A 16,854-nucleotide genomic window follows, 5' to 3' on the forward strand; every position below is an offset into this window, starting at 1 on the left:
AGATATAATAAAACTGCACTCTTTATCCACTGGGCACAATCCAAGAGCTGGAATTCACCAATATGAATCAACCTTTTCCGGACAATAATGTGCAGGAAATTAGGTCTGACTCTCAGACTCTCTGTATTTGAAGCTCCAAGGGCAAGCTGGGAGGTAGACAGTCTCTGAGAGTCCTTCCACGGGAATAGGATGCCCATTTGATACACTTGGAGATTGAGGGTGCAGACTGAAGAAGAACTTGGCAGACCATGATGAGTTAATAATAAAGTATACTTCTAGAGAGTGGCCTGAGTAGTAACTGCTAATATTTACTGAACATTCATTGTGTTCTAGGCGCTGTTCTAATTATTCTACACGTATAACTCACTTAACCTCCATATCAACACATTATCATCTCGTGTTACAGATGGGGAAGCCGAAGCACAGACACACTATAGGGAAGAGCAGGAGCTTTGAGATTGGGCACTTCTGGATTGAATTCCCAGCTCTATAGGTCACAGTGCTTTATAAGAGGAATAAAGAGTGGTTTACAAACAATGAAAGCCTCAGTGGGTAAAGTGGTGAGACTGTAAAGGCTCAGTGAGATATGTAATAAAGGAGGTGCCTGGTAAATAGACCTTCAAAACAATTGTAACCAGTTTCCCCGGGCTCCTCCTCCTGACTTACTCAAACTGGTGCATGTGAATATTATTTGGAGTCAACCGGAGCACATGCTCCTTGCCCTAGCCTCCTTTAGTCTTCTGCGCCTTAGCCCAAGAACTATCACTCGGCCTCAGAATCCCAGCATGTTTGTGTAGCAGGGACCCCAGAGATGGAGGCAGACAGGATATGTTCAAGGGTGTACAATGGCATGGAGACACAACTGCTGGTTAGGCTTTCCTCCACCATCCCAAGGATGAGATCTTCCCCACTCTTTTCCCAAATCTTGTTTTCCAAAGACTCACCCGTATCAGGAGCACAGGCCTCATCGGCTTTGGCAGCATTATCTGCATTCTGTATGTTAGAATCTGGGGAACAAAGAGAAGGTTTAAAGGCCAGCCCATGCCCTCCAGCTTCTTAAAAAGGTAGGTAGGGGAACTTCTGGATCACTTGGGTTGTGTCTGTGTCTCTGGGTGTCAGCTGGGTTCATGCTTACTTATTGGGGTTGGCTGTGTCTCCCCTATCATAGCCTAAGGTCCAGGATACACTGACCAAAGCTTACCCTTCCTCTAACACTTCCCAGCTAGTCCCAGCCTGGGCACATGAGCTGAATGTGCTCCACCACAGACTGACAGCCTTTGTGGGAGGCTCTCTTCCCTCTGCCACATATTAGTCTGTTCCTCTTTTCTCCCCATCCTCCCCTCTGATCCCGAGTGGCAGGAATTATGCCCCTCCTTATTCCTCTTATTGAAAGATTCACCAGACAGGGCTTCCTGCAAGTTGCTGTGAGGAAAGGAGTTCTGGTCCTTGGTCCTCAGTCACACCCCAGAGGGAAGCTCAGGGAACACTCTGGCAGTGCAGCCATGCCTGTGGCAGAGCAGCAAAATCCCTCTTCCCCGTTGGGGAATGCTCGGCTAAGTACCTGGGGCACTGGCCTCGCTGTTGCTGGCTTCCTCCTTTGGGTGGTCAGGGGTCTCCTGTCTGGGTTTCTGGCTGAAGGCCAGGAAGAGATGTGTGCTCAGTGGCTGAGGAAGATCCACCTCCAGGTATGCCCTCATGAACAGCTTGAAGACATCATAGCTAATTGGCTGAGAAGGGACAAAGAGGGAAAAGTCAATGGTGAGATACAAAGGACAGAGAGGAGAAAGGGAAGGAGAAGGAATCAGAATCAGGGAGCCGGCAGGTGAGAGAAATGGAAAGGGAAGCAGAAATGGAAAGTGGAGGGGTTGGTGGGGGCAGGAATAAAAAGGCCAGGAGGTGACAGAGAATGCCAGGCACAGGGAGTAAGGGGGAGGATATAAAGGAGACAAAACTCTGGTGGCTGCCTGTTGGGACTTGGTAAGGCATGGAACCACAGGAGGCTTTTGTGACAAGATGTGGCTAAATTTAGGTAGAAAAGAAAGTGATAGAGAGGAGAGTGGAGGCCACAGTGCAGGACTCTGCCTGAATCCAGGCCCAGGTGAGGGACTTGTCTCCAGTGAGCAAGACTAGCTCAGTGCTCTGAAATCCTGGCTAAGATGAAGAAAGATGTAGTTAAAGACATGATGGGGAGAAATGGGTCTTCTGTGGTATGCGGATTTTTCTCCTGTGCTGTGAACAGTATGATTCCTGAGAATTCGAGTCTCAGAATATAGGAAGGACATAGAAGAGAAAAGGGCAGGCTCCATTCTTCATTACTTTCATAACTGACCTTCCCTGGACAAACCTCGGGAAAACAAGGGAGGGTGTGAGTCTGGCTCAGCTGCTCTCAAAACATGTCCTTGTGACGGTTTTAAACACTTGGAAAAGAGCAGGAAGTCAAGGACAGAAGGCAGAACCAAGAAACATGCCAAAAACAAGAACCTTTCCCTGCTGTATCTCTCCCAGTACCGCCTGGCTTCTGGTCCCAGGCTGAGAGCGACCATGCCAGAAAGGGCTGCTGCACTCAGCAAACACTCAATAACAACAGTTTGCAGTGAGTCATCACTGGCTTGTGCTTTGATGGCATCAGATTCTTCATCAAATCGGCAGATGCTCCTGGAAATCATTTGAGGAAGCATTACTCCAAGATCTGCTGTGCAGGCTTTTGTGAATAATAACAGCCATGAGAACAAAATCCCTTGTTAGGAGCCTACTTGGCTCTCTCTCTCTCTAAAATGTTGATAGCATTCAACCCCTTGTCTCTTCTGGAAGCTCTGGGAGACTTTCCAGGACCAGGATCTGGCTTGCACGTGTAACCATCAGGTTTGAGATACAAAGTCTTGGCCCTAAACACAAGTGGTGCCCTCGCATTACCATTGGGAGCTCACAAGGCAGTTTCTACTTAACCTGAGGCCAGGCTGTTCTATACATCTCTTTTTCAGAGTGGAGGAAGCCTGATTTGGCTAGACAGAAGATAATGCAGGTTCTTGGCAGATTAAGGGATCTCTTAGCTAATGATGGACTCACATTTCTTGTGACAGTTACCAATCTCTCTTTCTCTCTCTGTCTTTTCTGTCCCCGAGTTTCTGTGTTTTTCTATTTCATACTCTTTCTGTCCTGTCTCCACAGCCTCGTCAATGAGGAATATCCCTTCTTCACACATCCTCCTCCTTTTTCTCAGCACACAACAGCAAAATCATTTCCTTCTACTTTCCATCCACTATTATCCTTGATTGCACCCTCCCTGCCTCCGATGGCATCCCCCAGCATCTGCTTCTCTACCTGAGAGCACGTTCAAGGTACCTATTCCAAAGAAATTTAATCACTGGCTAGTCCAGCTGCTAGCCTTCTTCCTATCTCCTTCGAGTTTCTCCAAATAGACCACTGAGGTGGTTGCAAAGTAGAAGGAAAAGAGTTTGCTCTCGCGTGCTGGGAAAAAGGAGGAGGATGTGTGAGGAAGGGACATTCTGCACTGATGAGGCTGTGGAGACAGGACAGAAAGAGTATGAAACAGAAAGAGACAGACACTCAGTTCCGATTCTGGCCCATCCTCTCTGAATCTGCTCTCTTGAAGTTTGCAGATTCGAGTGTCTCTTTTTAGACTTTCTCATCTTTGGGTCTCTGCAGCATTCCATCCTCTTTTCTTCTTGAGAAAATCTCTCATGGTGTGGTGCTGTTTTGCTTCTCTTAGTTCTCTACTTTGATTTGATTGAATATTTGCTGAGGCACCGTTGTTTATTTTAAAAGGCTCTTTTCGCGTTATTTTTTTCCTTTGCACTCTTTTAATGGACAAATATTGTTTTACAATATAGTTTTGAGATTCAAAATGGCCATGTTAATTTGCTTAGCATCAAATTGAAAACTATCAGCATAAAATATTTCTGGAAATCAGACTTGTACCAAATGATTAAATAAAAAGAAATTTCAGTTAAACAAAGTCTCATGTAATGCTCTTAAAAAACCAAAGCCAAAAGATCATCAAACAAAATCAGTGTGAGATTCGGGGGATCTCATGACTGGTCTCAGCTCTACCGCATTTTTCCCTTTCCTGAACCTCAAGTTTCTTCTTTCATAAATTGTGAGTGCTGGACTAGATGGCCTCAAGTTCTAAACTTCTACTTGGTTCTCCTCTAAATCAGCTCTTCTTCCTGACCCGGAAGTTTTTGTTAATATCAATAACACCATTATTCTCCCAACATTCCGGGCTCAGTTTTAAATTCTCATAGTCTGAGACTAGTTCTTATCCCTGCCTTTTGTCCACTGTTCTTTTGCAACATCTGTCACATCCAGTCTATTTGTGCCCATTTTGCACCTGCCACCACCTGAGAAGGGGGCTGTTGAAGGCCCTAATGATCCTGGTTTCGGACTTCTGTTTCATGCATCCTATCTGCACCACGGCGACATCGCTCGAAGGCTTCCTTGCCTCTACCTCCATCTGTCGGTCTTCTCATCTTATCCTTCCTTGCCAGGTTGATCTTCTCGAAGCACAAGTCTGATCAGATTGCTTCCCTACTCAAAAATTTCCATGGTTCCTAATTGTCCAGTTGAGATCAGTTGTCTCCAATTTTTAAAAATCACGCACCCTTCCATAACATTTTTGAGCATGCATTCTGTTTGTCTTACTTATAAATTATATGTGTGTACTACAGTACTCTTACACATTATAAAACACACACAAAAGAAATTAGAAAATAGAAATTAGATGAGATAAAAATCAATGTAAACAAAATGTCTAATCTGTAGTGTTTCCACAGTATAAGGGGTCACCCTGTGCACTTCTTTGGGATTTGCAGCCCTCCCATAATACTACTCTAACCTAGATTTGTAGCTACCTCAAGTTCTGAAACCATTTTGATCTTTTCTCCTATTAGTCCCTATGTGTACCTCCACTCTGTCTACACTGATCTCTGTGTTCTTTCCTGGCCAACCCTCCATGTACTTTACATGAACGTTTCCTTCTCTACCTATTAAAATTCTAGCTATCCTTTAAGGTCCAACCCAGATACCACCGACTCCAGGAAGTCTGCTATGATCTCCTGTGCCTGCATTGCTATACTTTTCCAACTTGGTTCTTGTTTTGGGACACTCATATCTGCTACCCTCTATTAATATGTAGTTGTGACATACCTTGGTTCCTCCACTAGATCTAGAGCTCCTAGAAGGTAGTGAAATGTCTTATTTCATCTTTCTATCCCCACACTACTTAGTACAGTGTTTCCTGGTAGGTATTTTAATGGATGTTGGGTTTCTAACTGGTACAGTTGGCAGTCATCAATTATTGTGGGGTCTGTTCAGTCAATATGTATGTACTGAATCTCTTAGGTAGAAGACAGTGCTGGGCACTCCTGGGGAACACACCAGTGAATTAAGCATGGGTTCGTACCTTTAAAGGGCTCTGTGAGATATGTATGGTAAAGGCATTGAAAATAATTCTAAAACAGGGTCAGCAGTGGTGAGTACCCTGGGAAAAGAACTGATCAAGTGTTTTGAGGGCTTAGAAAACAATGGCAATTGAACATGTGTCTGATCATTTATGTCCCTATCCTGGGGAACAGGATGGCATTGAATAAGCCTAGAAATGCAGAGCATTTACATTAGAAATGCTCATATCTCCTCCTGTCACGGAGGCTCGAGAAGTTCAATGCTTTGCCCCTGCCAGCTAGTGTCAGAGTGAAACAAGAAGCTGGATATGCTGACTCCAAGTCCAGTGCTCCTGCTTCTGTATCTGTCACAGGTCCCAATGCTGACATCTTGTTCCCTGCCACTCCCTCTAAACACCCTAATTTCAGTAGGCCAAGAAATGTGACTGTGTGCCACTCTCAAAGTGATATCTAGGTTACGAGAGAGTAAGTCCTTTGTGAACACAGGCCAGGCTCAGAGTAGGGGTGGCTGGATACTGTGCCCAAACAAAATCCAGTTAACCAACAACTCTGAGGAACGCTGGCAATTCTCTGAGCCCTGGAGTAGTAACACTGCAGCCATCGCCATTGTTCAGGCCTGTTTTTTTCCCCCCAGAAACTGCAACTTTCATGCAAAAATTAACTGGGCAATTGCTGTTGCAGCAACCTGTGTAAAGAAAGTGTGTTAAATCTTACACAGTTCAAGAAGGGAGGAGAGCTAGACGGAGAGTTTACCATGCATTGGGCACTTTGCATATGTGATCTTTTTTAAGTCTCAATACAACAGTGAGAGGTGGGATCGTACTGCCATTTTGTGGATGAAAACATTCTGAGAACATAAATAACTTGCTCAAAGTCATAAAGCAAGTGGCAGAGCTGGGATTTGTGCTTAGGTGTGTCTGAGTCTAAGATCACGGTGCCACCAAGCCACCCTGCCCCATCCGTTCCACTGTTCTTGTCCACCTCCTGGCTATCTTGAGCTATGTTCGCTTCAGAGAATCACACAGTGCTGATGGGCAAGAGATGCTTGTCACGGCCAAATGCAGCCCTGCCACTCTGCAAACTTTTATTCCCGGCCTCGTTTTCCTTGTCCTTCACACAGCTAACTTGTTTCTCACTGAGACATTTTAGCAGCAGTAAGCCATCAAGCTGGAGAGAAATTAAACCCTTGTTGTTTTGCCAACCTCATGCAGGGATGTTACACCTACTAGAAGCCAGACACACTGTGAGAGAGAATAAAATCAGAGTGACAGAGCTCCCCTGGGACACAGCAGTGCTAGGCATACAAAGAGTGGAGGCCAGCCTGATGGAGGTGGGGGCGGCAGCATGCTCAAAACAGACAAGCTGCTCCCAGTTTCTAAAAGCTCCTGTGGCCTTCACACCCTGGGTGGCCCTGACCAAATTGTTCCCCTCCCACTTGTCGGCCTCAGGGCAGACAGGCTGATTGGCGTCCTTGGCCAGGTTATTTTTTGTTCCCTTTGTTATTGAGTCAGTGGGCTTGGGGGGCAGGGTTTTTTTTTTTGCTGGTTCTGCCATCTTCACTGCATGGCTTCTCCTCAGGAATGTTCTTTGACGTGGTGTATTTCCCTGCATTGCTTCTGTTCCAGCAACCTTCCTCCAGCTTCCTTCTGGTGATTGGTGCATTTTACGAAAAGCCCCTCCCAAGTGTACCTAGAGGGCATGGGTTCTGTTGACTCATTCTCAGTGTCCAGTGGAGCAGAAGTTGACTCAAGGTTTGTTGAAAGGATAATATAAAGAAATATGTGGCCAGCCTCTCTTCAAGTTTGTCTACAATTAGCTCTCATAAAAGGACCCAGGACCAGGGAAGAGGAGTTCAGTTTGAAACTTCTGGGGAACTAGGACAGAAGGAGAATAATAATGGGTACCGTTTTTTAAGTGTCTTGTGAAGTATTAGACAATTTGCAAAAATTATCTCATTTAGTCCATCGTCTTTTGTTTTTGTTGTTATTTTCAGGTCACAGATAAAAAAATCAAGGCTCAGGAAAGTAAAATGCTATTCAAGGAAATATTGCTGGTTGGCAGCAGAGGTAGGGGTCTAACTTAAAACCATGTGAGTCCAGGGTCATGGCTCTTAAACTTGACTTGTCAGTAGGAAGTAAGCTCCAAAGGGCAGGAACTGTGCTTCCTCATCTTTATATCTTCTACAGTGCCCACTATGTTTAAGAAATGTTAAATTAGTTGAATTTGAAAGTGGAGGAGGTCTTGCCTTCATTTATTTATTCAACAAATATTTGTTGAGCGTCTGCTCTGTGCCAGATACTTTTCTGGGCCCTTGAGATACAGCAGTGAACAAAAATATTCTAGTGGGAGAGATAGACAAATAACTAAGTTATATAGTATGACAGATGGTGAGAAGTTCTAAGAAGGAAATAAGGCAGAGTAAGGAGATAGGGAAGGTCTAGAAAAAGAGTTTAAAATTTTAGATAGAGAAGGTAATATTCACTGAGCAGGTGATTTGAGCAAACACTTGAAGGAGGTGAGGGAATGAACAATGGATATTTGGAGAAGGAACATTCCAGGAAGAGACAAAGCAAATGGCAAATACAAAGGTACTGGAGGTAAGAGCAACCTGGCTTGTTTGACAGCATCAGGAGGGGAATGTGTGGAAAAGAATGAGAAGCAGAATATCAAAAGATGAGGTCAGAGGGTTGAGGGAGGTGCAGATTGTAATGACCTTGACTTTGACTCTGAGTAGGGGGTGGGGGAAACCATGAGAGATTGTTGAGCAGAGCAGTGGTGTGATCTAAGTTTTATCAGATTGCTCAGGATGTGTGTGAGGAATAGACTTTAAAGGTCAAGATCAGAAACAGGGAGCCCAGTTAGGAGACTACTGCAATAATCTGGGCAGTTTGGTGATGACTCAGGTCAGGGTGGTAGCAGTGCAAGTGGTAAGATGTGGTTAGATTTTGGATATAATTTTAAAGGTAGAAGTGAAAGGGTTTGCTGATGAATAGGATGTGGGATGTGAGAAAAAAAGAAAAGTCAATGATGAGCCCATAGTTTTAGGCTGAATAACTTAAAAAATGGAGTTCTCACTTACTGAAATGGGGAAGACTGTTGGAAAAACAGGTTCATAGGGGAAGACAAGAGCTCAGTTAGTGCATGTTAAGTTTGAGATGTTTATTGGAAATGTTTAAGCAGAAATGTCAAGGATAGGGGTAAGAAGAAAACCAGGAGAGTGTAGTGTCCTGAAAACTAAGTGAAGAAAGTGGAGGAAGATTTGGCCAACAGTGTTCAATGTGGTTGTGTAAAATGGCTATTGAGTTTAGCCACATGGAGGTCCTTGACTATGTCGACTAGTGGTTTCAGTGGAAGAGTAAGGGCTAAATGCCGATTACAGGGCTTTCAAGAAAGTAGGAGGAAGAGAAATTGCAGGCAATGAGTAAAGACAAATTTTTTTGCACAGCTTTGTTATAAAGGACAGGAGAGAAATGAGGTGGTAGCTGGAGGGAGAAGTAGAGTCAGAACATTTTTTAATGTAAGAGAAATGTTTATATGTTGATGAGAAAAATCTAATATATAGGTGAGTTAAGAAGCAAGTTTTTCAAAGTGAGCTTAAACTTCTAAGAGGGGAACAAATTATGAAAAGGTTGGAATTTGGTTTTTTTTTTAAGGCTTGAAATGGAAATGTTCTTACCTCATGTGAGTCATATCGTTTGAGGCTCCCACTCTCATTAAAAGCTGATGTGGAGACAGAGATAGACAGATGGATAGATAGATGATAGATAGAAAAAAAAATAAAGAAAGGGAAATATTGTTGAAGCAATGCCTCCATGAGTGGAGGGGTTGGAGCGTGGAGAGTTCATCCCTAGTTACAGGAGAAAAGATATGTAGGTAAGTGAGGATCACGTGGAAAATCTCTTCTGATTGTTCCTGTTTTCTCAGTGAAGTAGAAAACAAAGTGGTTAACTGAGAATGAGGAGCGGAGGAGGAGTGAGAGATTTGAGGAGAGAGAAGAAGGTATAATGTAGTCTTCTAGGACAGCGAGAGGGTGAATGGACTTGGGAAACATAATTCCATGTAGCACTAATGGCTCACTTGAGACAAGAGTTAAGAAGCAAGTTTTTCAAAGTGAGCTTAAACTTCTAAGAGGGGAACAAATTATGAAAAGGTTGGAATATGGGTTTTTTTTTAAGGCTTGAAATGGAAATGTTCTTACCTCATGTGAGTCATATTGTTTGAGGCTCCCACTCTCATTAAATTCAGCCAAGACATCCTTTATCTTCTTGGAAGAATCTGGAGAGACATAATGCACATGTGAAACACTGGCGAACAGCTAATGGGAGGTAGACCAAGTAAATTCTCTCTGCCTAACTTTGGTCATGATGGTTCAGCCCCTCATTCCCAGGACCATATGGAGAAATGTCACCCTTATCTACCTTTCTTCCTTCTTGTTTCTTTTTTTCAGTATATTGTCTTTCCTGCTGTATGAACTATCTAAAACAAAAATCTAATCAGATCATGTCCCTGCTCAAAATCCTTCACTGGTTTTCAGTTTTCCAAGGTTAAAGCCTAACCTCCTTACCTAGGTATATAAGTACTTGATGATCTGATCTTGCCTATTCCTTATCTCTTACCTTAACCTCCCATTCATTCCCACTTTTCAGCCATATCAAACCATATTTCCAGAAATCCCTGAGTACACTGTATACTCTTTCACAGACTCTCTTCTATGAATTGCAAACTTCACTCAATTCTCAGTACCCAGCTCAAATATCAATTCTTTTGTAAATCCGTCTTACACCAGTCAATCATCCTCCCCCACCCTCCCTGCCCTGTTCAGGTGACTTTTACATAATTCTGTAATAGCACTTGTCATACAGTGTTATAATTATTATTAACTTGTCTATCTTGCTCATCTCCTGCCTCAGTTCTACACTGAGAACTGAAACTGGCTAGTGAGTCTTTGTATATCATACCAAAAACGTCTGAGCAGAAATTTTCAAACATTTAAAATTTTGTTAGTTTTAATAGGATGGGCGGGCATTAAACTCAGTGTGACTCTGTCCTTGGTGCTGAAACAGAGACTCAGTGGATTCATGCAGCATGGTAGTTTAGAAAATTCTGCTTTCCATAGGAAGTAATTCAGAAACTACTGGAGAAAATGGATTCTTTTGCGGGGGGCAGTTTTATAAGGGAACTGGGAGTCAAGAACAAAGAGTCAATAATTCTCACAGAACTACCTCATGAGTGCATCCTGGGTAGCAGCAAAACTCTAGACATCAAAGAAAATCAGGCTTTCTGTGCTCTCCTTATCTTGCAGTATTGGGAATAATTAAGAGCTTTTCAATATCAATTATTGCCACTATTTAGACACCTGAGCAAAGGGCGATGTCATTAAGAGCTGACATAGTGTTCTTTGGTGTTCGGGTTCTTTGTACAAAGGGCTATGTTCTCTTAGGCTTATGTAAAGTAGATGTGTTCATGGACTGGGCTGTTCTCCATGGTACTGCTGACTTGGATACAATCAAGGACAAGTTATAATCATTTCAAGATTGAGACATATTGAAATGCCACAGGGAAGTACTGCTTTTGCCTAAAAATGGACATTTCTTTATGAAATTCAAAACAGATGTTGAAAAACTAATAGCTCAGTGAGATCCAGGCAGCAGATGCCATCAATTTGGACTGCTTCCATTCAATTCAGAAAACACTATGAAGAATAAGATGCTGTAAGGTACTGTTGATGAACTAGTCGGGGAGATGATCTTAATCATTGTGGTAATAATAGCTTTCCCTTATTGAAGATCTTTACTGAATAATCTCCCCTACCAATCTATGCAAATTTGGTAATATTTTTTTATTACTATTATTATTTTTTATCAGTTTTCAGGTGAAGAAGCTGAAATTTAGAAAAAATTAAGTGACTTGCCCCAGAGTCAGGGTTTTAACTCAGGTTTAGTCTGGCTCAAAAGTCTATATTATTTTCCCTTAAACACTATTCCCTATTACTTCCTAAACACCTGCTAACACAAGGGACAATGTAATTAATGCTGTAGCAATGATATTAAGCTCTAGGAAGCCCAGAAAAGGGAAGCAGTAAAATTAGGATGATAAAAGTGTTGGGGTGGAGACCAGGGATGTCTTATAAGTAGGTACCATTTGAGCTGGGGTATAAAGAGAGGGTAAAGTTTTGAAAGGAAGACATGAAGTGGAGAGGATATTTTTAGAAGGGACAGGGTAAACAAAGTTGTAGAGATGGGTGCCACAGGACATTTAGGAAAAGTTAGAACCAGAGAGTAGTTTGGGGCCAGGTTTGTGGGGGTCTTAAATGCCAAGTTAAGGACATTGATTTGAAATTGTTAAAAGTTTTTGAGTAGTAGGGCAACATAACCACATCTCTGTTTTCTAAAGGCCACTCTAGCAACAGAATGGAAGAGAGTTGAGAATTAAGCCAAGATCAGTTAACATCATGCATAAATTACATTCAAATTATTATATGAACAGCTTAATTATTTAGGAAAAACTCTATGTATTTAGACTCTATTTTTATGGAGGATTTTTGGCTCAGCCAGAGTGACAAAATTGGGGAGAAAATGCAAAATTTAGAGCATGGGTCACCCTGGTGTAGCTTCTGCAAGAGTAGTGTAGAGCTAGCATTTGAATGAGAACCCAGGGAATGATTTCACTTGAATTTATATGCTTTTGATGTCACATTTTGGAGATTCTGCAGTTCATCCTAGCAGAAGTCCTTTGGTTCTAAGTGTTATTGATATAATCCTGCTTTATATTCAAATGTATGGGATATATAGCTGTATATAGCTATCTCTACACACATATATACATAGAGAGATACATATATATGTATATATACATTTACACATATAGATATGTGTGTGTGTATATATATAAAAAGATATAGATACACACAATTCCATACATACAAGTGTATATATTCATCATACACACATATATTCATCATATGTTCACAGTCAAGTAAACAGGTTTTGAAAAGAAAAAATAGAGAAGACATTTATTTTAAAATTTCTGATCACTAGCTTAAAATTAAATAGAAAAAAATGCAAGAGATTGCTGGCTCCTAGATCCTCAGGAAATGTGTTCCTCACCTTACATTTACTTCAATTTGTTTTATGGGCTTTTATGAGCTCTTAGCAGCCAAATCTTTCCCTTTTAAAAGAGGAAAACAATCTAATTCTCAAATACAATACTCATTTACAGTTTCTCCTTGGATATCCTTTGATATTTTATCACAGTTTTCTTCTCAATAGATTTCTGGGTTGTGTTTCTCTTCCCCTGAGGAGTAAGTAGGTACCACTCCATTCTGTTTTGTCTTATGCTAGTTAAGAATAAGAGGGGATTCTTCAGAGCATTCTCTGATTTTATTTCAAGCACCATCTGTGGGCTCAACAGCACAAGCTCAGTAGAGAGAACTCCCTGTCAAGGCCTGTACTATAACACCACCACCAGACTCAGAAGAGAATGAGCTCCATTTCTAAATGTACAAAGTAAGGCCACGTCCACAATTCTTTGCAACAACTCCTATGTTGTTGAGTGCTTACTATATGCGAAGAACTGTCTTAGCCACCTTATATATTTTATTTAAATCTCCACAACTACCTTCTACTGTAATAATCATTCCTATTTTAAAGAAAACTGAGGTTTATGGAATTTAAATGACTCAAGGACACACAGCTAGTGAGTGGGGGACTGATTTTTACCATATCTAATAATGTGACACAGCAGTTAGATTCATTGGATACATGAACGCTAGTAAATCAGAAGATAAGGACCTTCCCCTATGACAGTGGTTCTCAAACCTGGCTGCATGTTAGGATCACCTGAGGAATCCTATAACACACTGAAACCAGGCCTTACCCAGACCAATTAAATCAGCTCTCTTGGGAAACCCAGGAATTAGTATATTTAAAGCACCTTATGGATTCAAATGTACAGTCAAGGTTAAGAACTGATGTTTTATGATGGGATTTTATTGTTAGACATGAACACTGTCTTAAGCAGCTGAACATATTGAATAATTAATGCAAATGGAAAAAAAGTTTATAAACCTGCTAAATCTAAAATCACCACACTTGGCAGACATTCCTTGTTGTTTATGTGGATGTGGGCAGCACTAAAGAACTTCACCCAACACGTCAACTTATTCAGCTGCTTGGCAAGGTAAGGATATGTTTCACATTAGCCCACACTGGTAGGATCATAAGCATCCAGTTTCACCCCAAATCAGGGGTAAAAACTATGATCAAGGTCAATAGTGGTAACAACTACCCAAGGAAGTTTCAATCCAAAATTATCTCTTTGTGTTTTATGTGTTTTGAATTCTGAGACCTTAACCAAGTACTTGTCCCTAGTGTTTGAGCAAATTCAAAGCCCTTTTAAGGAGAAAATTTGGCCCACTCACAGGCATCTTTGCTGCCATATTTGTGTATGACAGGGATTCCCTCCGTATGAACAAGCAGACAAATCGGGAGCCTCAGTGTTTACAGCAGAACATCGGCTGTACTGTCTAAACTAGAACCCAAAACTTATGGACCATCTTCTAGTTAAGAACACTGAGTATTTGAGCCTTAGTCAGACCATTAGACTTTGAAATGACTGTAAATCAACATTTTCAAAAGTGAATCTGAAAACCCATAGATGAGAGAGTGAAATTCTAAGGTGCATGATAACTCTCCATTCCTCAAAGTTCCCTAACAGCATCTCATGCTGTAACATACTTAGAATCCCCTGGGCATCAGGTTTGAATGCAGATTCTGATTCAAAAGGCCCATGTCAGGGCTTGAGATTCTGTATTTTAAATAAGATCCTAGGTGACATCAGTTATGTAGGCCCATGGAACTCACTTTTGACCCCACCCTTAAGCAACATTCCTGTATATCTGTGGCTGACTAATCAGGCTTGTCTGTCACAACACAGAAAAAACAGACAAACGAATAAACAAATAAGTAAACAAACATGACGGTGAAGGTAGAGGAACATATTCCATAGATTGAGAAGACCATAAATAACTCAACCCATGGAAGGAAAGACACAGAGATAGGGGGAAGGAAAGTTGGTACATGAGAAAATAATCCCAAATCTAGAATTTCCTTCTTTCGATGAAGACTGGGTTGTACAAGTTTTCTAAGTACCGCAGAGAGTAAAGAACACAGTGAGATGCACAAAAGCAAGAATGAGGTTTTCCAAGGGTCTTGGAAATATGGAGGATGATGTCAGAACAGAGATACCAGGACCAAGAGCACTGCATCAAAAGCCCATCTCTTCAGCCAGGAGGAATCAGACCCCAGAGCGGAATGTGTGGAGCATGTGTAGGAAGTTCCAACTTCATAAGCATTGATACATTCTTCCAGTTACACTTCCTTTCCTGTTCACTGTTTATTACTAGCATGTAGCCCATTGTCCAGCATAAAGTCAATGTTCATTAAAGATTTATGGAATAAACAAAAGCTAAAAAAGGGATTGGGCTTGTCATGCCTGTCTTATATTCCTAGGGGCATAGAGAGAAAAGGTAGATTAGAGGTTGTCAATCTTGGCTGTATGTTGGAATTACCTTGGGAACTTTAAATGGTACGATCGCCTGGGTCTGATGCCCACATATTACGATCATATGGTCCAAGAGTGAGGTGTGTGTTGTGTGGGCAGGGCATCGAAAATGTTCAAAGCCTCCCAGGTACTTCCAATATGTAGCCAAGGCTGAGGACCACTGAAGCCCACCAAGCTGATGACTGGTGTAAACCTGTGGAAGTGATAGCTCTGCCACAATATTAATATAGAATAAGAGAAAAAGACTTTACATTGAAGCAGAAGGAATTTTTGACTGATATAAGAATCAGAGAAAACAGATTTTCTGATTCATCATAAATGACCTGAATGACCAGTATGGCTTATTTGTGTAAGTAAAATTTGTATTAATAGCAAAATTTCCCACTTTTTCTCCAGATAATTTGGCTTCATCAGTCATATCCCAAATGAAAGTGGAGGAGTGGATCTGACAACCTGTACCTTCTTGCAACTAAAATTGTGATCCCTGGACCAGCAGCTTCAGCATCATCTGGGAGCTTGTTAGAAATTCAAAATCTCAGAACTATCCCAGACCTACTTACTGATTCAGAATATGCATTTAAACAAAATATCCAGGAAATTCATGTGCACATTCAAATTTGAGAGCCATTGCTCCCCAGAAGTCTCTCCCTATCCACCGATTCTGTGACTGCTTGTGGGCAGAGTCCCAGTCATCACTAATGAAAAGGAGGCAACTGTGCTGAACGAGATGTGGGTGAGAAATAACGGTGGTTATCCCTTACAAGATGGAAGCAAGTGGACATGACCATTTATGGGCCCAGGACTCAACGAACATTTACTTAACTTTCACTCTATTGGCCAACATAAATAGCAAGGTTTCAAAGAAGCTTGCTTAGAGCCTTACATTGTTCTACAAATCAGCCCTAAACATTTCCTCTGACACCCATATTAACACTGACAGGTTTGAATTGTGAGCTGTAAATAACATACATCTTAAAGACAGAAACTTTGCCTTGATGTAATTCTAATGAAATATATTTCTGAATAGCACAATTTACTGATTCATTCTCTTTAAATGTATTTAAGATTTTTCTTTATTATAATTTAATTGATGTATATATATATTTAAAAATATAAAAAAAAATATATTTTAACCAATGTATGGTTGAGAGTTGAGCTCCAATGGGTATTTTTTGTTTAATGTGTTGGAACTGAATTGAAGCAAATCGAATCTGACCTAGACTTGAGAACTTTGGTTCTAATTCTTATTCTGCCACTGACCTTCTGTGTCTCTTTGGGCAAAAGTCACTGAGCTCTCCTGGATTCAGTGTTCTCATTTGTAAAATGAACAGGAATTGGATTTGATGATAGCTAAGATCTCTCTTAGCTTTAAGAATCTGGGAAATCAATCAAGCACTAGCTGACATAGGAAATGCTTGGTTTAATTTCTTAAAGAATTAAAAGTCAAAATTGATGTTTTATCATCCTTTTCTGAATAAGGTGATAGTTTCTGTTCTTGAGAAATAATGGGGAAAAAATTAGAAAAAATCTCCTCCCCTTAAAACAGGATTAGAAGAACAATAGCCAATTATGTCTCTGACACTGTTAGGGAGAGGGTCAATAGGAGCAATCCCTACATGCTCATGCCCCCTGAGGTTGAAAAGAAACTTCTTTGAACGTAGAAACTGAGTATTGGAAGGCTTAATGAAGGTCATTTAATAACTGGATATCTGATGCCCTAATCTCCCCTATAGTATCTCAGCCCAATTTGCCCAGGCAGTTAGTTCTAGGGAAAGTAAACTCAGTTGCTTTTAAGTCAATTCTGTTTCTTCTTGGGCAGGTTTCACTATTAGGAATCAACGTGTTTCTTATTTTAAACTAAAGTCTTTCTTCC

At 41.2% G+C, this 16,854-nt stretch overlaps 1 protein-coding gene across 10 annotated transcripts in view; it reads right to left on the reverse strand.

The window, feature by feature from the left end:
* Positions 1-16,854, reverse strand: part of DGKG (diacylglycerol kinase gamma) — a 189,093-nt gene that overhangs the window by 131,374 nt on the left and 40,865 nt on the right. For all 10 annotated transcript variants that reach the window (XR_005650210.1, XM_039850497.1, XM_039850498.1 and 7 more), the window contains 3 exons: positions 9,619-9,695; positions 1,562-1,727; positions 945-1,007 (listed from right to left, as the gene is read on the reverse strand). Coding sequence is in view for 9 of the 10 variants with exons in the window: in XM_039850497.1 (XP_039706431.1) it covers positions 945-1,007; positions 1,562-1,727; positions 9,619-9,695 (306 nt within the window). In the remaining variant the exon portion in view is untranslated. The remainder of the gene's footprint in view (positions 1-944; positions 1,008-1,561; positions 1,728-9,618; positions 9,696-16,854) is intronic.

The sequence above is a fragment of the Pteropus medius genome, unplaced genomic scaffold (assembly GCF_902729225.1).
Source record: "Pteropus medius unplaced genomic scaffold, Ma_sr-lr_union100, whole genome shotgun sequence".
Taxonomy (NCBI): domain Eukaryota; kingdom Metazoa; phylum Chordata; class Mammalia; order Chiroptera; family Pteropodidae; genus Pteropus; species Pteropus medius.